This window comes from Vicugna pacos, chromosome 12, assembly GCF_048564905.1.
Source record: "Vicugna pacos chromosome 12, VicPac4, whole genome shotgun sequence".
NCBI lineage: Eukaryota > Metazoa > Chordata > Mammalia > Artiodactyla > Camelidae > Vicugna > Vicugna pacos.
The window spans coordinates 11,989,976-12,013,577 of NC_132998.1; the positions used below are offsets into that span (position 1 = coordinate 11,989,976).

Consider the following 23,602-nt stretch of genomic DNA (forward strand, 5'->3'; position numbering starts at 1 on the left):
CTAGACAAAATTTCGTTATAATTCAGCTTCACATGCAGAACTGCCTGCAGGAAAATGATGTGCTACTTCCACTGGAATATAAGCTATCTGAGGAGTTTTGTTTGTTTTCCTGATGTACACCACATGCATCTAGAATAGTGCCAGACACACAGACGGTACTCAACAAATATTTCTCTGACTGAAAGACTGAATAATGGGAGCAATCTGCCCCCGTGACAGGACTGGCTTTCAGGTTCAGTAGGGAGCTGGCATTCTGGTTTACATCAATCTTTACCAGCTGGGCTAACTCGAGCCAACTTCTGAGAGGCAGACCCATCCTCACTGCTCTCTCAGAATTAAATCCTGGGGTTTATGCAGCCCAAACCATGGCACATGCACCAGAGTGAATTTTGGGGCAGCCTCTTAAACTCTTTATACATTTAACAGATAAACCACAGCATTTCCTGTGTGCCAGGTGCTGGTCTGAGCACTTTATCAACATTAACTCATTTAGTTCTCTCAACAGTCCTGAGGTAGATGCTATGATTCCTCACAGTTTCAAGAGAAGGAAACTACGGCACAGAAAGGTTAAGCAACTTGCCAGAGGTCAGTGAATGAGTGGCAGGGACAGGGCTGGAACCAGTGGTCTGGCTCTGAGCACACAATTGAGCGCTACACTTCCCATCAGCTGGCGCAGCTGCCCTAGGGACCCCCTGACCTCACCCAACATTTTCCCCATGAACCTGTAACACCGTGTACCTCAAATGTATTTTTTGTCACACCAGCAAGCCCAAAGTACATCATCCCTCCTGTTCTGGAGCTGACACAGATTTCTCCAATTTCATCTGTTTTGCAGAGTTGGGGAGGTCCATCGGGTCTCACAATACACATCATCCCTAGTGTACAGAAAAGTGCAGTCAAGGGACAGTTTGGAAAACCTTCACAAAAACAGCTTCGTCCTTATGAACCCAGGAAACTCGTGCATTTACTGAGTGGCATTAAGAAAGAATGCCAAACAGGAAGGATAAGAAAAGATCTGATACTACATAAGTATATCTGAAATTTCCATCTTTTAGCCCTGATAATAAACAAATAATTTTCTAAATTCAGCAAATAAAACATACAATAGATGCAGACTGGAGGTTTTAAAGACAGTGACTCATTCAAGCTCAAAGAAACAGATTAACTTAATTTACCCTTCCCTAGATCAAACTCAAACATGCACAAGAAGCAGCGTACTCTAACTTTCTGCCCGCCCCAATGTTTTGGCAATTACAGTGAAAACCAGACAATTTTAGGGTCACTCAGTACTTAGCTTTCCATGTGAACAACTGTAACTGAAGCATTCACAATTAAATCCTACAATTCTGCTGGAAGGTAGGTATAACTAGAATCACTTAACTGTTAGACAGGCTTTGAAAAATTAAGTGACTAAGTATTAAATTTTGGCTTCCTGGTTTTGGATCTCATATTTTATCAGGCTCTACTCTCTCTAAAGACAAATCTTTATGAAAAACTGAATGGAGTTCCTGAGAACTCACCCCCGGGCATTACATGTCCCACATCCTGGACCGTCAGTGCTGAATTTTTATCTTCAGTATTGACCCGTATTACCCCATAGCTCAACCCATTCATGGAGAGAATGGCTCTTCCCGGCAAAGGGGCCCCTGGAACTCCAGGCCTGAAAACAAAATAAACTCATCAAATTTGGCAAATTAAATGTTATTAAGATAAAAGCATGAGTATGTAGGGAAGGAAATTTCCTCTGGCTACCACACACACACAAATTCTCATTTTCTCTATCAATAACATGCCAATTTAATCAAATTCACATGTGCAAAGCATGGTCAACTTTCATTCAGGTGGAAAAGTAAATTTTAATCAGTTAATGTATCAGCTAGGGTGTACTACATATATAGGTACGTAAGCTACAGTCAAGAACAGTCTATTTCCAGTCTACGATGCTAATTAAGGATTCTGAAGAACAAAATAAGACTGGAAAAGAAACAATTCACATATATGGTAATAATTAAAGTGACATTTCAGTTTATCAGTTACACTTAGGGCAAAAGTGGGAAAAATAAATGAGATGCTTCAAACTGCTTTACAAAGTCATTTTCACTTTCCTGCTTATGAAGCAGAAAATTAGATAGTGCCCCTTGTCACCGCCTGGTCAGTTTTGCACATTTGATCAAAGCTGTTAACATACACCAAGAGCACCAACACCGTGAAAAATACCTGCGGATTGCGACAGTCATGGCTTCAGCAGAAGTGGCACACGGACAGATGGCCTCAGGTTTCAGACCATGGCTTTGGAACAGACTCAGGAAGGCATCACAGGATGACACAGACCCTGAGGAGTTGAAACAGATCAACTTGAAAGCTGCAAATGTGATTTTCATTACCGCAGGAAACTGGTAAAGGGTGGAAAGCCAACAACGTTTGTTTCTTGTGGGAATGCTCACTGTACGTCATTAATTCCATGCAAATATTTCACTGTGCCTGTGAGATGGCTGATAGGTTTCAAGGACAAACGAATGCTCGTCCAGCCCACAGAAGGTCACTGACACTATTTAAAGTTACACCTTGGAATAGGCTGCTCCTACCAAACTGCCCAATCAACAGTGGAGATGCCCTACAGGCAACAACTGCAACTTCCAGCCAGTCTGGAACCGAGCAACTCTTCCCAAAGTAACTAGTGCATCTTAGTCAGCGCAGTACAAATATTCTAGCTTAGTTTCATCGTCTTCATGCACTCTCTGACTTGTTTAAGGTCAGTCCCATGTCTGTATTTTATGCCAGGATGACCACTGTGACTGTGGACAAAAATCCATGATGACAAAGAGCACAGTAGTATCTAACATTATACCTGACTCTACCCTGTGCAGGCTCAGGACGGGGCGCTTGTGGGGAAAAGCAGGTAACACAGAAAGATCTCTGAAAGCTTTTGTAAACTCCTTTGATTTGCTGATAGGGAATTTACATAAAGGCCAGACACTTGGTTACATCAAGTCACCTTATCACTCTTTTTGTTATGTGATAAAGGATCCAAATGAGTAAGGAGTGAGTTTAAAAGCTTATGGATCCATCAAATGATGAATGACTACATAAAATGTAGTATATCCACACATGGAATATTATATGGTAATAAAAAGGAATAAAATACAAACACATGTTGCAACATGGATGGACCTTGACAACATGCTAAGTGAAAGGAGCTAGTCACATAGGGTATGACTGCATTAATATGAAGTGTCCAGAACAGGTAAATATGCAGAGACAGCCTGGGGCTGGGGGACAGAGGAGAAGAAACTGGGAGTAACTACAAATGGGTACAAGGTTCCTTTTTGGGATGATGAAGTTCTAAACTTAGGACAATGATGACAGTTGTAGAACTCTGTGAATATACTGACACCACTGAACTGTAAACTTCAAATGGGTGAGTTTTATGGTACGTGAATTATCTCTCAATGCAGATGTTTAAGAAAATGCTTACAGAAAAGGGATGAAAACTTCAGCCTACCAAGGAAAGGGTATTCTCAGACCAACACTCTAGAAACACTCACAGGGATTAGCTCCATCAGTCACAATCAACATCCGGAGGGAACTCAAGCTCACGTCTCTTTGGTCCCGATGTGCCATCATCGCCCAGTGCAAGTCTCGGCATTTGACTAAAGCTACCTTGGCTACAAATGCAAAAGGGATAAAGTCAGCACACATACACGCACCACACTGGGGAGATATTTAATACACTATAATAAACACATTTTTACTTATTTTAGAAATCATGGTTTTCACTTCGAGAAAATAAAAAAGGTTTCAAAGAAACGGTGCCAGGTGCTCTGAGGCAGCAGCTACTGACTGGACACACAACTATTTGCCAACTGTGACCTGCAGGCAGGCCGCACATCCCAGCCAAGGAGGCTCTGAACACCAAAGACCCCAATAACTCTAACTCAAGGCTCAGATTCAGGCACAGTCATCTCAGTTTTTAAGCAGGGACACCAAGTGAGCTCAACTGGACAACGTATCTAATTCCACAGGACCTCAACTCTAAAATCTATCAAGGCACCAAGGCATAGAATTATGTTTCTAGAAGAGTAATTTGAAAATCCCTAAAATCTTAGTTCAAACAGTCATATAATTAAAGCTTAGATGCTGTGTGTAACTACCTTTGTGGGCATGTACTCTCTGGACCCAAGATAGAGGACAGGTCTTCATAACAGAGTAGGGTACACTAACTGTATGCATCTTATTCATTACATTCTGAAAAGCAAAGAAAGATAAAAAGCAATCAATATCTAAAACATACTTAGCATTTTCAGATTGAACTGGTATTTTGCTAACAATTTTAATCATGAAATACTTTCATACATGCTCTTTGAAAAAAATCTGAAATATTAACTATAAGTTAGAAGCCTTCCTTGCTACTTATTCTCAAACCTGGTTCTGTTCTTCCTCATAGACAAACACTGTTATGAATCTGGAATGGACCTTCCCAGTCCTCTTTCTGTATATTTACATATATATTTGTCCCCATAGAGACATAAAAGTATTTTTAACATAAAAGGCATCATACTATACATATGTCTGCAACTTACTGTTTTTCACTTAAAATTGTTTTAAACCTAAATCTATGCACATCAGTGTAAGAGAGGTACGTAATATTTTTGAACTGCTGCATAGTGTTCCATAGAATGACTATCCATAACTTATTTAGGCATTTCCCTATTACTGACAATTTTTTTTTTGCTACTACAAACAATGTTTCAAGGAACATATTTATACTCATTTTCCTGGGCACATGTGCAAGTGTTTCCTCAGGGTAGGTACTGAAAAGTGGTATTGCTGAGTCATAGGATATGCGCTTTTTAAATTTAACAGACAACTGCCAAACTACCCTCTAATCTACATCATGTTCATGCTTGTCACATACCACACAGGGCTGGGTCTTACAAAGTCAGAAATGAAAGAGCCCCTGTTGCTTACAGAAGGTCCTGCCCAGACCTGTTAGGTGTTTGGGTAGATCAAGCTGAGTAACCTAAGGGGATCATGTCATTCGGTGTCTCTCCTGTCACCCAAACCAAACACACCCAGGACCCTCTGTCCTCAAGGAGAGCCAGCCTGACAGAGTGACTATGTCTTGGTATTTAGACTGGCCATTTTATTAAACACCTAAGTGGCCCAAAGAGACCAAGATACCACTGCAAACCTCTTTTTTCCTCCCTCCCTCAAATTCAAATGTTGATGACAAACTTTTGGACTTCAAGGAAAGAATGGCGTTTATAACTCATGCTTCACACATGTCCCTGTCTTGCTCTGTGGATCACAGAGGGAAGATTCTTTCTAACTTCTTACAAGGGTTTTTTTTTTTTTTAACTTCTGATAAAAAACAAAACAGGACGGGCTTCAGAAAAAAGCTAGAAAGTATGAGTGCTCAAGGAATCAGACTTTTACTAAGTTGAGTGGTCCTGCGGGAAAGGGGATCCTCCTCGTGCTCCCCATGCTTCACCGCCCAGTCTTTCTCAGACTCCCGCGATGAGCACGGAAGCTAGATGCGCTACTCTCAAAGGTCTTTTTCAACTCTAGGGTCTTGTAGCTCTTATCTCTCCTAATCACCATGCTACATATGCAGCTTTTCCCACTTGGTATGTCCCCTCTCTCTCTACTTCCACCTCCCAAATATCTCTAGATGGCTACATCTTACCCATTTTTCAAAGTCCAACTCAACTGTCACCTCTTCCATAAAAACTGAGGCCACAGGTGGGAGGAACTCACCTTTCTCTAACTCCCTTGGCATGTTACCTGTTCCTCTGTCAAGAAAGCAGCCTGAACTACCCTGTGACTCTATTCTTTCCTGGTGGCATGGGGTCATTCAAGATATTTTGTCCAATGGAAAGGATTATTCACCACAGCTGTAAAGTTCTAACATATTTATGTAATTTTTTTCTTCAGAAAAGAGAAGGGGTAAATCTCAAACATATGTTTTTAAATCATAAATAAATACATAATTATTCATAGAATTTTTTAGGCTTTGCGTCATCATAGCAGATGTTTTTAAATTTTTTGATCCTAAGTTCTACTACATACTATTATGTGAAGGGTATGCCCAACCACACGATGAAGGAAAAAACAGAATTACATTATTTAAAAAAAAAAAAATTCCCATTTGTATCACAAAATCAAATTCCCCTGGAAAATATTACTGATCTTTTAGGGGCTTAACTTTCAAACAAGCACTGAGATGCTGTGGTTACACAGCATGCATAACGACTTGAATCGTAAGCACAATTTATACCAAAGGCCTTAATTCTGTACAGCTTACCGCAAACATGCCGTGCCACAGCCCAGCATCCTTCTTAAAGTCTAGAACATTTACTACTGTTTCCCCTAAAATAGAAAAAAACAGGAAAAAACACAAGGAAATCATCTTAAGTGTTAAATAGCAAAATTATACCACTTGCCTCTATTAAACAACTGACTGGTACTTTGAAAGAAATCACTAAAAGCTCTCAGGGTCTTCTGATTACTTGAGGGTCCCCACAAATTGGCTGGGGAACTGATCACAGGGTGACGTGGTCACATAAGAAACAATGAGTTTGAAATTCCGTGACTTAGGCACTGTCTTCGAAAGATAGTAACTTTTTTCCTAATTACATAAGGAACACATGTTTATTTTAGAAACTGGAAGTTTCACAAACATATGTAAAAAATTATACTTCCTAGAGAAAATAAAGCATGTTGGTGCGTATACATATATAATATGTACATACATGTATGTACATATACTTTTAAGTACATTTAGAGACAGATATCTGACATAACAAAATTGGTATACACTGCTCTGTATCTATAATTTGTTTTCACTTGATATATTGAAACAATCTTTAATATTCAAGAACATAAGTTTTAATGCCTCAGAGTATATTAATTTATTATAATTTAATCAACCATTTTCCTGACATTTCCAGACAAGAATGCTGCTCTATAATGAGCATGTATTAACTTGTTCCATTCTACGAAAGGAAAATAAAACACTAAAAAAAATTAATATTCTCAAGAACATTCTAAAGGATATAGTCATTACACAATATATATCAGCACATTAAAAGTCCAACAATCCTGAATACTTTTTGTGGCTGACTTTGTGTTTTTTGGTAGCAGAAACTCTGACTCTAACTCCGAACATACAGCTGGTGGCAGCTCTACATACACAGGGAGATGGAGATACCTGACATTTTGCAGCTAATGAACACATGCTTTCAATTAGTTTTCTATTTCTGCACTCTAGAAATCATGCTTTACATACTTGGTTTGCCCAGAATTTTAGTTCCTTTAAATTACAGTGTATTTGTGAAAAAGAAGAAAGCAAAGGCAAGCCAAGAATGTGTCTTAGAACATTTCCCTCTGAATGTGGTCATTAACTGGAATCCAGTCACTGAGCACTGCTCGTAGTCACATATATCTGAGCTCACAATGTGGGCAGTCACAGGATGAAGTCTGACCTTCAGAATAATTGCAGGCCTGGGACAGAGCTTGGCAGTGAGACAACATTGCAAGGCGGGACACTGTAACTCCCATTACGCTCCCTTCTTTGCTTGTTTTATACTAGAAAAAAAAAAAACACAAAAAACAAAAACACAAGAAACAATTAAAGGGGTTATTTCAAATGACAGAACTAGAATCCAAATAATGAAACCCAGAAAAGCCATGACAATGGGCTGAATTTAACATGTTTCATATAAGTATCTGAGGCTATGCACTTGGGCCCCAGACTCTAATCACGCAAAGATAGGACTGGGGAATGATAAAGCTCAACAAAAGTATGTGTCTTAAAAGCTTAATTAGTCATCAGTGTGAAGTGGCTGCTAAAGAAGCTAAAACAAACAAATGACCTAAGCTGCATTAACAGCATGGCATCAAGGGCAGAGCAAGCACGGCGGGCAGAGCTAAAGGTGCATAAGCTATGGTCCAGTCTACCAGCAGCTCCCAGCTGGGAGAGGACACCAAGCAATGCCTAGTCACTCCTACAAGTCAATCAACCACGATTTTGCTTTTAACTCGATGTGTCTTTCAAGTTGCTTTTCACCAAGATCCACCACTTTTTTATTGGTAAGTCAAAAGGACATATTGCATACCTTATCAGACCTTTCTGTAACATGTAATACCTCCTTTCTTGACACTCTCTCCTTCCTTGGCTTTTTTTTTGGGCCAGGGGAGATAATTAGGTTTGTTTATTTATTTATTTTTAGAGGGGGGTACTGGGGATTGAACCCAGGATCTCGTGCACGCTAAGCATGAGCTCTACAACTTGAGCTATACCCTCCCACCTCTCCTTTCTTGGCTTTTGTGATACTCTTCTTTCCTACTCATATTCTCTGACTCTCTTTCTACCCTTCACTTTCTCTGCCCATCCCTTGAATGTTGGCTTTCCCTGAAAGCTCTGTTCTTCCTCTTCTCTCTCACTTTATTCAATCAGGACACCACATTCCTGATGACTCCTGCTTCTCTTATCTTCAACCCAGACCTCTCTCCAGAGATCCACACTGAGTCAACTGTTTCCTCGAAACAACTTACAGTCCTGTGAAACCCAGTGTAGCCAACAGTTAATTATTCACCCCCACCCCTTGCCCAGGAAAACCCTTCTTGTTGTATTTTCTGTCTTAATGAAGGACGTCATCCTCTACCCAGTTGCCCAAGTGAGAAACCTGATTGTCTTTCTAGCCTCCTCCCTCTCCAGAATCAGTCACTAAGTTCTGCTTCTCCTGCTTCCTTACTGTCTCTCAACTGCATCCACTTCTCCCCATCCCATCACCATGAGTTGGAATAACTGTAAAAGCTCCCCACTTCCCCTCTTAACCCCACCAAACAGATAAGTCTTTTAACAACATATTTATTCTTCTCTCTTCTGCTGATAACCCTTTAACAGCTCCCAATTACCCACAGGATACTTGACACTCACTAGCGATATTCTTTGGTTATTAAGAGCGTCCTAAGCGAAAACCGCAAGTTAATTCAGACTAGCAGAAGCCTGGAAATGTAGAGGACAGTAGTTCTACACGAGGCCAGAGAGCTAAGCAGGGGCCACATAATGAAGGACCCTTCACCTTTCAGGAAGAACCAGTGAAGAAGACTGAGAAGGAGTGGTTAGTGAGGCAGGAGAAATAAGGGAAGGGAAGCCAGTGAGCAGTTTTAAGGAGGATGAAGTGCTGACCCATGTCATCACTCCGAGAGGATATGGGTTGAGAGCTGATCGCTAAATTTGGTTTTTCAATAGCCTGTACTCCTCCTTGAGTCCAACATCAAACCTCTCAAAGCTACTGCCTTCTTTCTTTCCTTTTATAGCCAAAGTTTTCGTCACAGGGCTCCAGGTTGGGTGGATTTTTTCCCCAAAGGCTTAAAAAAATTTTTTTATTGATGTTACTCATTAATTTAGCAAACAGTTGGTGAGTATTTACTAATATGTCTCAAGCAACATGCAGAGCAGGCAAGGGTATAGCTTCTAGAGGTTTACAGATGTGAGTTTGATTCCCAGCTCAGCCATTTTTGAGTCAAGGTTTTAGACAAACCTTTGATTGGTGAGTCAAGTTAGTTTAAACCTTAGATTCCTCATCTACAAAGCAGGTTTAATAACAACCCCCCACTTCACAGGGTACTTACGAAGACTGAGTGAGATAATGCATTTAGAGCACTTGGCCTGCTGCCTGGTATGCAGCAGAGCTTAATTTCTCAACTGAATCATGTTACCAATCAATCAAGTTCCTGCACTAACCTTCCACACCAAGCCCTCTAGCCATCCATTTTTTCTTGCTCTTTTTCTTTTATCTCCTAAATTTGTTTTTTTACAAGCACAGCAATTTTCCCTTTTCATTTCTCCAGTCTCTTGCTTCCCACTGCACCACCCGTCAACCTCTGCCCTCAAAGCAGCAGAGAAATATCTGTCAGTAAATTATTTTTTAAATCTCTGAAATTCTCTAAGTCTTTTGTAACTTTCTTACATGGCAAAGATCAATTTCTCTGCTGTCTTTCTCTTAAATGTTTATTTATGTTAAAAATAATTAGAAGGTCCATTGTAAGGCATGTTACAAGCAAAAAGATGGAAATCTAATAAACTAGGAGGATCTACTGACATTAAAAGTGCAAAAAGTTAGTTTCATATTTTGTGAGATAGCAATCGAGGCCAGAGGAAAAGCCAGAATGTGTATCCTAGTCACAAGACTTACCTCAATGTATGCTGGTTCTGTACCAGCAGGTGAGATGTGGGGCTGCCAGTCTTTAGGTGGCTTTGAAAGGTACTTGGAATCTGTTACAACCCATTTGAGCCGGGGCCAACCTAAATCAAACCCAAAATAAAAATTGAGTTGCCTAAGCCATCAGGAAAGAAGTTCACAATGAACTGGTCATTTTAAATATCAAGAGACCAAATCAAGGTCATTTTACAATCAGTAAAGTACTTTATCTTTATTAGTGTTCAGTGATAAAACACCAGACAATTATACCTTCTTTCAAAAGCACAATCGTTCCACATGCTAATGCCAGGCCTTGACATTACCTCAACAACTGGGAGGTCCATTTGGCAGTGGAAGTCCACTGAGGTTACTGGTCTATCCTCTGTCTCTACATGTAGCATTTAGCTTTAGTGAACAGAGTGGTAGCTTTTCCAACCATCAGCATAAAGGTTAAGGGTGTGGGCTGTGGAATCAGATTTGGGTTCAAATCGCTGCTCTGCCATTTATTAGCTGTGACTTTGGGCAAGTTACTTAACCTCTCTGTGTCTCAGTTTCCTCACCTGTAAAACGGGGATAATAATGGTACCTACTTCATAAGGTTGTGAGAATTAAATAAGAAAACGCATGTTAAGTACTTAACTATTATTAAATTAAAACACTAATTAAAAGCACTCAGCTTTAACTTTCAACTCATAATTCAGGTACAAATATTACTAACCTTTAAACTGTACAATTTCTCCATTCTGGGTTTTTGGCAATCCCTTTAGACAAACTTCACTGGTAAGAGCTAAGGCAATACCACAGCTTCCTAGCAAGAAGCCAATCTGCTGCCCTCCAGCATCCTGTGGAGAAAAGATAATGAGCACCCCCAAGCCCAAAACCTGACACTCAGTAATGCTCTGGCACTTGTGTCATACACTCATGGAACCCCCCTGATATCTGGCAACTGTCAAAATCCAGTGACAATATGTTCTTCTAAATAAATTCTACAGTACAATGATTTTGTGAGTGCAAATCAAATATTTTATTAATCTGACACTGCTAATGATGAATTCCACCAGTCAAATGTGACCATTTTATTCAAAGGCCAGCAATGTTCCTCTTTTAGATTAATCTCAGGCAAATGAAATAAAAGTGAACATGGTTAAAGTTGTCTTGACCGAGCCATACCCCCAAATCTCCAAAAGCAAAGAAATTTGGGTCAGAACAAAATAAATAATGTAAGTGGACATCAAATGTCCAGATTTACAACGACATGGTTATACCCAAGTCCATGTTATTCTATTTTAAAGGAGGTAGATTTAAGCCTCACAACAGCAGCAAAGAAAAGACCAAAAGAAACAGCCTAAAGCATTTCCATTAAAATGTCATTTTAAAAGTGTCATTATGAAGCCACATAAGCACTGCCTTTTTTTTTCTCTTAATTTTTTTTATTGTAGCACTAGGAAATTTTATTTTTTTTAATTTTTTTTAACATTTTTTATTGATTTATAATCATTTTACAATGTTGTGTCAAATTCCAGTGTTCAACACAATTTTTCAGTCATTCATGGACATATACACACTCATTGTCACATTTTTTTCTCTGTGATTTATCATAACATTTTGTGTATATTTCCCTGTGCTATACAGTGTAATCTTGTTTATCTATTCTACAATTTTGAAATCCCAGTCTATCCCTTGCACTGCCTTCTTAATAATTTAAGAACCCTATGATTTCTGGCCAAGCTAAAGATACTATATCCCATCATCCAGAGTTTCAGGGATGTCACCAATTTGTCTTTTATTCTTTACAGAAAGTATTTTTTTTTCTTGTAAATCCATAGTCTCCACCATATTTGTCTTCATCATCAATTCTCAATAATAAACTGCGTGAGAAAATTAGGGTCAAATAGCTCATGAAGAAATCATTCAGTTAAACTTTGAAATTTGCTACATATGCTTCATTTCAGTAAGGCTGACGTGTTGTCAGAGGATATCCTATCCCCAGAGTAGTAAGATGACAACACTGCATGGCCCTTCGACTTCATGGAAATTCTAGATGTTATGATACACTTAAGGGCAATCTCTTTACAAAAAGGTTTCACTTATTGTAAATGTGGATTACCTATAGACTCTGAAGCAAGAGTATACTCTTTATAACTGGTAATCATTGACAAGTCAAGTATGTCCCCAAGATTCTTAAGTGATACATAATACTATAAAAATTCCGCCTTAGTTGAAAATGCATTATTTTCATGAAACATAAATATTAACAAATAAATTTTCTACAACTTTCATGTTTTTAGAAAGTGAAGCTCAATACTTAAGAAAATGGCCAGAATCTTTCTTTTTCTTTTCCTCCTTTAATGGAGGCACTGGGGATTGAACCCAGGACCTCATGCACACCAAGTACACACTCTGTCATTGAGCTATATCCCCAATCCGGACTGATTCTTATGTTGTGACTGAGTTAACTGATCTAAGTACCCGATGCCCGCTATGTCACATCAGGCAGCGTTTCTCTTAAAATCAGCGTTACCTTTCTGGTAAGAGGTACCTCTATAGGCACTGGAATCACTTCTGCCAGGAGACATCCATAAAAAGCCACCATAAACATGACTGGATCATTGTTGGGGTAAACCAGGGCCACCTAAAATGTATAATGACATTCAATAACAGAGGAACAGAAACAGACTAATGCTTTCAATGTCACTAAGTAATACACTTGTTTATGACATTTATCATGAACACAATAAATCACGCTATTTAATAGAGTAAAGAAAATTAAATTCTTGAGAAGGATGCACAAATCTAAAAAGATCTCTTGTCATTCCCAAGATTATACCATACACAGTTTGGGGACTATAATGCAATTCATCATCATCACCATAAGAATTTTTCCCTTAATTCTACTGGCAATTTAGCAGTAAACAAGTCACCTTAAGTAAGAAGTTAATTACTTGTGAAATCTAAGAAAATTTACTTTAGTGCAAGGCTAAGCAGTAACATAAATGTGACGGATCTCTCTAGACAGACCAGCATATTAAAGAATAAGCCTTATATCTCCTCTTGCAGAGAAGCAAGCAGAGAAGCACTGATTGACTCAATTGTCATCTTAGGGCAAATCTAAGGTTTCTTACTTTTTAATAAATAAATTCACTGCATTAATCCTCACTCACTTAACCAACAATGCACTTGGTGACAGGCGTAAGTAATAATGGCAAATACTGGCAGAAACTATTACGCATATAAAGTCAATTCATTTACAAAAGATAAACAGTGAAAACTCCATAATATGTTCAAACTTGTGATCTAACCTGTAATACACCCTAGGGACAACTGACTCTTCCTAATTTACCCAAGAAATGCAAAAACACAGTCACTATCATTGCGGAATTTGATACTTGGCTTGGATATTCACAGATCAATATGTGAAACTTACTTATGTCTTTGGATTCTTATCTTCCCTTCTTTTGCTTTCAAATTCTCTTAACTCACTCCCAACATAAGTTCAATTCTGAACCTTCTAGAGTTCTAAAAGTTACTAACTCCACAAGACATTTAAACAACACATTTTCTCCCTGCCCACAAGTGTCCATGTTGTTAGGAAGACACAAAACTACCTTCTTACGGTTCAGGTGAAGATTAGGAAACACTCACATGTCATACTTATAAGTAAAAGCCATGCTTTAGATGCCTTTTGTCATAATGCAAAAGTATTTTTAAAAGGCTGGTTTAGGAGATTATGTAATCATGAGCCTAACTAAAAAGAATTCTGTTGTGGATGTAGTTGGTATTTCATTCCACAACTTCAAATGAAAGTCATGTTTGATGATTAGAAGTAATTATATTTAGAAAGAGGGAAAAAATCTTTAAATACTAAAAAAAATTTAATGTCACCTCCAATTAAAGAAGAAATTAATGATGCTAATTTGTTTCTTCTTAGAAGTAATAAATCTCCCTCCATTTCTACATAAAACTCCAGAAAATTGTTTTAAAAAGTTTTTTTTAATTGAAGTATAGTTGATTTACAATGTTTCAGGTGTACAGCAAACTGATTCAGGTATACATACATCCATACATATATATTATTTTTCAGAGTCTTTTCCATTATGATTTATTACAGGATATTGAAAATAGTTCTCTGTGCTATACAGTAGGACCTTGTTGTTTATCTATTGTTTTAGAAGTTTCATAGGGCATTTTTCAAGGGAAAAAAAATCAAAGCATAAACCTGATTACTATTTTTGTTGTCTATCTATTGAAATATTTATCTCCAAAAAGACTTAGGTTTCTTTTTATTTTCATTAGTACGTGAAGAGTTTACTGATTTGGAGCTAAAAAAAGAGACATTTGAATATCCTTCAAACTATGAATGCTGGAATTATAACCTGGGTTGGGACCAAATCATTTTCATTTTTTAAGAGTAAGAGTTATATAAATTGTGCTGTTGTACATTAAAAATCCAGAATGTGCATGTTAGAAAATACAGCATCACCTCCCTAAAATAAAAAAACCAATTACCCTGTCTCCAGGTTTTAATACAGGTTCATTCTTGGTCCCCAGTTTATTAAGCAGTGTGTAGGCCAACTTTAAACTTCTGCTCCACAACTTTCCTGGGAAAAGAAAAGAAAATACTCATAGAAAAACATACGCCTACTTCAGCAGGAGGGCACTCAGTCCATCAGCACGTTGAATAGGGTAAGGGCCACTGGCAAATGACGCATTACACAAGCATCACCCCAACACACAGAGAGGCCCTCTCCCATAAAGTCTGCTTTACAGTCACACCAGTTTATGAAAGCCAGTCCCACCTTCAAGCCAAAAGAAAACATCAGGACCCCACTCTGATCTATAAAATATTTCAAATTCTTTTCTGAAGTAATCTGAGTGTCTTTAGAAATAATATGAGCTGATGATATAAAGGGAAGGAAACCATTTTTTTTTTAAATCACAGGACTGAAAATCAGAAGACTACTTCTTTCTAAGCTTTTTCTGAAGAACCACTTACATATATGGTATTAGATACTTGAAGTAAATGCAAAGCAGAAGTATGACTCAAATGACTGAGCATGCCATACCACTGATTTCAGTAAAAACAGATAATAAAATGGAAATTAACTATGTGAAACATGAATATATTCAAAGATGTTACATAAACATGTAAAGACTTGGCTAGCTGACTGCTTTCTCTAAGGGTTATATGGATGGGATTAATGTACAGCTTCTGAAATGAATGCTAAAGACTATCTTTTGGGGGAAAAGCCTATTCTTCCCTTCTTCCTGCTCCTTCCCCTCAACCACCCTCAGAAATTCTTATTTTAGATTATGAAGAAAGTAAAAGAGAAATCATTTTATTTTGCATAGATATGTCAGTTCTACACACAACTCATTTAAAGGGGCAATGAAGAAGGAAACTCAGGTCAATCTGTACAATTCTTTACATAAAAGCTATTTTTTCCTCTAAAATTATTCTCTCTTTAGGTCTATGGACAATGCATACCACTTGCGAAGGGAAAAAGGAATCTGCCTGAATAAACTAGTACAAAATCTCACAGCCAGGTTGAACCTATTCTTATTTTTAAAAAGAAGTAATAAAAATAAACTTGCTTCAAAAATACATAAGGAAAAAATAAGTTATTTAAAAAATAAACACTTTAGCTGGGATGCAAAAGTAAATGGAAAAGTACTGGTTCTCTGTTCATTATAGAATTTCATGCCTATTACATGCAAGAGGCAGGATGAAGTATGTGATAAAGATCTAAAATGAAACCAATTTCAATTTTTAGATAAAATGACCTGATTTTTACCATACAGGATTAATCTTAACATCTTCCTAAAATTTTCTCCTCATGTTTAAGTATCAGTGGATCTACAAAGTTTCTTTCTTCTTTTGGCTCTTTTAAATATTAGCTAGCTTGCAAGTCACTTTAGCAAAAGAAAATACTTGGCCAACAGTTGTACTTAGAACTTAGGATCCCATTTAAAGTAATATAAAAGATCTACTGAAACACAATGACCAGTAACTGCTAAAACAGCAAGATAAAAACGTTACCCATGATAATCTGAAGAACTCTTAGGAGAAAAGGAAGGAGTTGGACCCTTGTAAACTCACCATAAGTAAGCGTGTAAACTGGTTTTCCCGTTACATCCAGTGCAGTCAGGCAGGGGCATTTTGCCTGAGTGGTGCCCCAGCGCTGCAGGGCAGACTCAAGAGCAGGTGGCCAGTTACAGATGACTCCTAATGGCTCTCCCTTCACAGGGGTCATCTGCCGTCCCTCTGGCTTGGGTTGGTTGGGGTCTGGCTGAGGTACTGTGCCCCAAAAACCCCAAAAGGTTATGAGAACAAGATCTGAAGTAAGTACAAATACCAACTAACACAATTTAGGTCTCTAATCTCAAATATATTTCCCCTTTCCCTTCATCTTTATCTGGCTTAAACTCACTTGAGAAAAAGACACCCTTAAAAACGGTAATCCACAAACTGGGCCGCCTTAATTTCATTTCCCCATATAACTGTAATATCATATTTAATATATTTTATGCAACAAATTCTGACCCTTGACAAAGCAAATCATTGAACATATAAAAAAGCACAAAGCATAAAATTCCATTTAGCAATTTTACAATTTTTAGTAAATGTCTTTTTAAATCTTTAGTTTGTGTCCAATGTTAGACAGCCAGGCTTCACTCTACCAGGTTACGTTTAATGAAAAAGCATTGAAGTGTGAGTCAGAAAACCCAAGTTTACCTTCACTTTTTACTAACGTGACTTGGGGGAAAATGAATTACCTGAGCCTCATTTTTCCACATCTGTAAAATGGAAATAGTAATCGTTTACAGCAGGGTCATTACTGGACTCAGGCAAGTAATGGGCATGAAAGACAAGGTTCCTTTTATGTCTCTCTATACCTTTGCACACATCTCATACGGCCCATCCCTCTGCCTCCTGATGAAGTTGTACTCATCCTTCTTAGGATGCAGCTTGAATGGTAAATTCCCTGGGAAGCCGTCCCTGGTCATTCCTTCCTTAGTGCTCTCACACCATGTGCTAGTCCACCCTTACAGGTGGACTAAAAGCACTCAGGATGCTCATGAACTTCTGTTACTGCACAAGTTTTTCTCCCCCTTAGATTGAGAGCTTTTCAAGAGATGACACGGTTCTTATTCCTCTTATTGCCTATAGTGCTTAATACATAATGGTTGCTCAATCAATGTCAATTAAATTGAACTGAACTTTGGGGACAAAAAAAAAAAACCACTAGATTACAAACATGGTCAATTCCAGAAACTGGAGGTGAATACTATTTCATGTTCTTTTGTATAGACAAAACTAAAGTCCTCTTAATTTGTCTACAATAAGCAAGTATACAAACATTAAAAAGCAAAAGAAAGTCCTATATTTTCATAGCAGGAAAGATAATTTACATTCAGAACAAAAGGTCATTTATTTATTGAGTGCCAATTATGTGCACAGGATGTGATAAACATGAGAAGATAAATGCTGTGCATATCATTCTCTGAACAAACATCTACTGCTTCTAATAATGCCAGGTACACGGAGTACAGAGTCCACGCTCTCCAGGAGTACCTAGAGTGCAATGGGGACACGCTCATACACACAGCTAAGTAAACGTGGGCAGTGTGTGACCGAGATGTGCACAGAGAGGGCAGAAGAGGGCCATGCCAGCCAGGTGAGAGGACCGGGCCCCCACCTGGAGCGGGTTATGCCCGAGCTGAGTCTTCAAGGAAGGGTAGGAATCAGCGAGGTGAAGCGGGGATAAGAGAAGCAGCACAGAAGAGAGAATGGACAGGATGAGCAGCAGGTACTAGAATGGCAAATGAAATAGGAAATAAATTGTATTTTACAGCTCGATTTAAAGACAGGTTTGGGAAACTTACTTAGAATGTCTTCATTCATTTTTCCACTAACAAAAAACTAAGGAAACAGTTTCACTTTCCAATTCACTACCCTAGAGAAATAACATTTGCATATTCCCAGACCCTAAACCATCAGATTAAGTATAAAAATAAACATGGGTGATTCTAAATAAATTGTTTTGTTTTTGATGCAATGGAAATGTTTATGCCAGTTATAAAATTCTGGCTTTTGAAGTGAAAAAAAAAAAAAACTGAATGAAGGACCGCAAATGGCAGAATAGCCTTTCTTATGGGTGAGCTGTGTTCCATTACATATATATGCTCCATCTTCTTTATCCATTCATCTATTGATGTGCACTTAGGATGCTTCCCTATCTTGGTAATTATAAAAAATGTTGCTGTTAATAGCAGGGTGTATGTATCGTCTTGAATTAATTCTTATTTTTTGGTTGGCTTTATTCCTTTGATAACTATATAAGTTTAAAAAGCTAAAGCTCTAAATATTCTTAGAAACAATCAACAGTACGTATATGTAAATTTTAAAAATATGTGCAGTATATTGTGTATATATATTTACATGCAATATATTGTATATGTGCAAATTGTTAACAATTCTACTTAATAAAACTGAAAATGAAAAAATAAAAAATAAATAATTATTTTGTTTTATGGACAGACTATATATATGGTAGGCAAAACTCTGTACATTACTGCCGTCCACTAGGCCTCCATAATGCACACCCTGGGGCACAGTCTTCCACACTGTCAAAGACCTATGGGTGTTTTTTTTTCCTCCAAGGTAATTGTCATTCAAAAAAATAACTGTTGCCTATTTAAAATTAGTAGAAAGCTGTTTATTCTGAATGAATGCAAATTGCTCAAGCATGATTTCTACTAAACCCTGACCTTCATCTGCCTAGTCAATACACAGTACTGAAAAGACTGAAGAGGCTGTTGCTGGCATGGACACCTTGAACATCAGTGCATCAAGAAAGATGTCCATAGTTCAATGAGTTTAGTGACTCCTAAAGGAACAGACATTCATCTTAACCTCATACGTCAGGCGGCTTGTTGCTTCTTAATGCACAAAGTGGGCTAAGACCAGATCAAGTCTACTAACATGCCTAGTTTCATTAACAAGTCTGATGTGATCAAAGCCTACTCTTAGTCTCAGGATGTAAAATTGGACTGTAAAGCTGCCAAGATTTAGTTCTTTCGACAAAAGCTTTTGTTAGCTCTAGTTGTCACGTAGCTTCCATAACTATCAAAAGGCCACCCTCAATTTCATCTATGCCTCCATACAGTCCCATCTCAATCCTTCCTATTAAATTCTAGACATTATGTTATTTTACCCATACATATTTTTAAAATAATTGAATGAATAAATCACTATTATCGCTTTCTCTAGTTCAGCCTTCCCTAACTGGATGAAGCTGATTTCTTCCCTTCTCCAAACGGCCTGTATTAGTTGACACATATTTATTGGCTAAACTCAGTTTTTATGTGTAGAATTTATTTTAGCACCAGTCTAAACTGTAAAGAGCATGCCAGAAGAAGGAAGCGACTATTTTCATGAAGCTTTTTCACTACCTACCATGTTAAAGCAGACATATGTATGTGTTGACAAAACGACCGGGTTGTATCAAAAAAGAATGGGGTCAAATCTGACATCTGTATTCTAGGATAATGCCAAATATAAATAATTTTAAAAATTACATACTTGTTCCTAATTTCAAAGAGCATATTCCCACGGATATTTCTATGTTCAATAGCTATCTCCTTGTTTTCCTCACCCCTCGCTCTATTTTTCACCTGAGATCTAAAATATAAACGATCCTTAGGAAAAAAAGAGCAGACAGCTGTGAACTCTTTCACCCCCAAAACAATGCCTTGTTCATCCTTAAGTCCTATAATACCTAACATGTAGTAACTGCTTAGGAAGCTTCTCCTTAAGGAGTATACGTGTTTGGTATTGCTACTAATACCTTCCACAATTTCTTCAGAGTCATCCACAAAAAATTCTTTTAAGGGAGGCCTTTTGGGTCGTTTCAGAGTGTTGAGAAGCTGCTGGATTTTTGTGGATACTCTGCTACTGACAGGAACACCTATAAAGGAAAAAATCATAAGTTAAAATTTGATTTTAGGGGTATTTTAGTTCTTCAGTTCTCTTAGGAGTTTTTATTGCTAATGATGCTTGGCCTTTGTCCACAGTCTCATTCTATTTCATCTGGGCCAAACAGGTAGAAATATGCACACGACAAGTTTTATGACAATGAACAAATGGGATGCTGTTATTAATACACTGTTTAAAGATTTATCTAACCTCCCTTTTCTCTCATAGCATTCTCTTCTTTTTCCATACTGTTTTTTCTTTCAAGATATCTTTTTGAAAGTACAGCCTAAGTCTGAACAAGTGTCAGTGCTGCTACAGGGCAGACTGTTGGAAAGAGGGAGCTCAAGATGCCTTGTGTGAGTAGGTCAGCTGCAGTGTGGCTCTGTGACTGCTGGACGCCAGGCACTACTGTTTGTAATTTGAATTTTTTCAGCTTAACTAATATTCTCTATTAGCTACCAAAAAGAGCTCCCTACCATCAGCTGTATCCATAAGGCTGGACCTGTTGGATCCTTTGTGCATGCCTTTAACTATCCCCGAGGGGGGCAGATCAATATTTGCTGGGCGTATTGAGGAAGATGATGACGAAGAAGAGGTAGTTGTAGTGACATCAGGGGGAGCAGAGAAATTCTCTAAGAGGGGAGAAAACAAAACTTAGAATTATATTACGTTACCAGTAAAAATAAGAACCTTTAAATCTTTTTTTTTCTTTTTTGGTTTTTTGTTTTTTTAACACAAAAGAAAACGACATGTACAGGGCATTAGCTCTTACAAAACAAACTTTTAAATCAATTCTATCAGCAAGACACAATGAGAGAGAAAGAAGTTAAGCCAGGGCATATTAGGTTTCTAAAATTACTATTTTTTGAGAACTTGAGTAGCCTTAGTAAGATCAAATCATGCAGCAAATACTTCTCAAAAACCTTCTTTCCTACACAGAAAGTCTGGCAGAAATTCAATGTTATAAAAATAATCAAAATAAAATAAAAATTGCAAGTGACTTCAAAATGAAACCAAAGTATGATCATAATGGCTACAAATATTCTAGTCTCTTGAGCATCTCTTCATGTTTACGTTGGTTTATCTATAATATCTCTTCTTCCACTGGAGACAGAAATAGTGGCTTAGCAGTGGGTCGGATTGCTCAAGCTCCCAGATGAAGAAAACCAGATGAAGTCCACTTTTCAATTTTTTATAAAATAACCCAGGGGTAACTTGGGTCACTTGACAGATAAAGTTCTTCCCTTGCTCTAAAAACATGACTAAAATGTTATTGGATTCTACTTCATGTAGGGATTTTGTTTTTTTAAGGGAGGGGCTGGGGATTGAACCCAGGACCTTGCATATGCTAAACACATGCTCTACCACTGAGCTATACCCAGCCACCCACCTTGTAGGAATTGTTAATGTAAAGAAACAATGAGATAAGTTGGAAGAGAGTCATTCAACAGGAATGTGTTACAAAAAACTTACGGGGAGCAAAAAAGAAGTGAGAAAAAGAAAGTTATAGGAAGCAAAATATATCATTCACAAGAAAAATGAAAAGCCATTCATAACTACGAAAAAGGGAAAAAACATAATATAAACAACTTCTAAAATCAACTGGGAGTTAAGGTTTCCATGTCCCCAAAGTCTGTAATTACTAGTTTAACAATTTTTAAAGTTTTAAAAACTTTACTAGCACAAGTATACTGCAGTATATTCTTTCTGTAGGATAATGAGGTAACAAAGTATTAAATACAGACTTTTTTATTTGACCCAGAAACTCCCACTTAATAGGAATACATCCTAAGAGGAAATAATCAAACAAATGCACAAAGTCATGTGTTAAAGGATGTTTCATTCTAGTATTCATAATAGCAAAAAACTGGATACTTGAATGTCCAAAAGAGGGGAACAGCTCAGGGCATAGCCAGAGTGGCATATTTTGAAATCATAAAAACAACAGTCTAATTATATATTAATGATATAAAAGATGTCTGTAATACACTGCCAAGAAAAGCAGGTTATGAACACTGTATTTAGTATAATTTCATTTTTGTAAAAACAAAACCAAAACCTTCCATATTTATATACAAATAAAGTGTAGCAGGATATACATGACGGTGATAAGACTGAAGGGTTAGCCACAGAAAGTGGGTTTACAGGTTATTTTTCTTTTATCTGTATTTTCAAATTTTTCTATTAGAAACATGAAGTGCTTATTAGGGCAAACATCCAAAAGGCAACAATGTTGGACAAAATGTTTCTGTGAGTACCTAAACCACTTAAGTTTCCAGAATTGAGGCAATATGAGATATGAAGTCAGATGAAATCATCTTGCTAAAAAAATTCAGATAAAGTTAACTGGGTATCAGGACAGTATTTTTAACAAATGAAACTGCTTTTAGACAAATGTGGGGATGAACCCTGACTCCACCATGGCCCTGATGCCTGCCCTCCCAAAAGAAGAGGTGGTGAGCATGCTCATCTGCAGCTGCTCTGGGAGGTTCAGTCAACCAAGGGCAGAGCTGAGAGCAGAGGACAAGTCATTAGCTGCTGGCACTTGGCCTTGTAATGTGGGCAAGCATATCCTCAAGGCAGCTATTTTCTAAAAAATTACAGGCTTGCATTCAAAGACTTCCAAGTTTTTCTTTTCAGAAATCAATTAACAGAATAAAGATATATATATAAGGTGATACAGAAAGGTCACTGATATAAAAATTAAAACACCAAAATGCAAATGATTGTCAATAAAAAAGGAAAAACCATCACAGACACCTGATGTTCATATACATCACTTAATGCTATGTGTACCAACCAATGAAGCAAAAACAGAGATCCGGGTTGTATCTTTATCTGCAGATGTCACAGACTCTTAAAACACAAACACACACACACAAACATAAAGCAGAGCCAAGCAAAAGCTATACTCCATACAGGAGCACCAGCAGCAGGGAGCAGCTCACACAGCGCCAACATCCTCAGCCTGCACACTCCAGTTGCAGCAATAGCACAGCAGCAAGGACAATAAATCCAGTCTTTATGCTGAAGACACAAGGGTCTCAATGACATTGTCTTAGTTCAGAATTTGCTCAGGTTTGATGTTTTTTTGTTTAAGAGGATGCAGACAACAATCCTGGGAAAATCTAAAATGTTACACCTTTTAACACCTTTTAACTGATAGAATATTTTCCAACAGGGATAAACCGTGCTAAGACTGGTGTTATATCCTGCAGCTTGAGCATTGCTTATGGAAATAGCTATGGCTTCAGGTGGGCAACACTATGCACCAATAATGCAGACACTCTCTATCATTCCAAATGTACTGCTGATGTGTCCTTCTTTGCTCATTAACTGTCATGTTCTTTCTCATTCTGTTTTTTTAGACCACTCTGAAAAACCTAATACAAATCATAGACTATTTCCTGGATGCTGG

General features: G+C 37.8%; 1 protein-coding gene across 3 annotated transcripts in view; it reads right to left on the reverse strand.

Annotated features, from left to right (window-relative positions):
* DIP2B (disco interacting protein 2 homolog B) overlaps positions 1 to 23,602 on the reverse strand; it is a 195,593-nt gene that overhangs the window by 40,269 nt on the left and 131,722 nt on the right. For all 3 annotated transcript variants that reach the window (XM_072972815.1, XM_031683009.2, XM_072972814.1), the window contains exons 6-19: positions 20,661 to 20,816; positions 20,057 to 20,176; positions 16,306 to 16,503; positions 14,715 to 14,806; positions 12,730 to 12,840; positions 10,927 to 11,050; positions 10,203 to 10,312; positions 7,485 to 7,587; positions 6,305 to 6,369; positions 4,152 to 4,245; positions 3,546 to 3,665; positions 2,218 to 2,332; positions 1,521 to 1,660; positions 739 to 875 (exon numbers count right to left, since the gene is read on the reverse strand). In XM_072972815.1, coding sequence (XP_072828916.1) covers positions 739 to 875; positions 1,521 to 1,660; positions 2,218 to 2,332; positions 3,546 to 3,665; positions 4,152 to 4,245; positions 6,305 to 6,369; positions 7,485 to 7,587; positions 10,203 to 10,312; positions 10,927 to 11,050; positions 12,730 to 12,840; positions 14,715 to 14,806; positions 16,306 to 16,503; positions 20,057 to 20,176; positions 20,661 to 20,816 — 1,685 coding nt within the window. The remainder of the gene's footprint in view (positions 1 to 738; positions 876 to 1,520; positions 1,661 to 2,217; positions 2,333 to 3,545; positions 3,666 to 4,151; positions 4,246 to 6,304; positions 6,370 to 7,484; positions 7,588 to 10,202; positions 10,313 to 10,926; positions 11,051 to 12,729; positions 12,841 to 14,714; positions 14,807 to 16,305; positions 16,504 to 20,056; positions 20,177 to 20,660; positions 20,817 to 23,602) is intronic.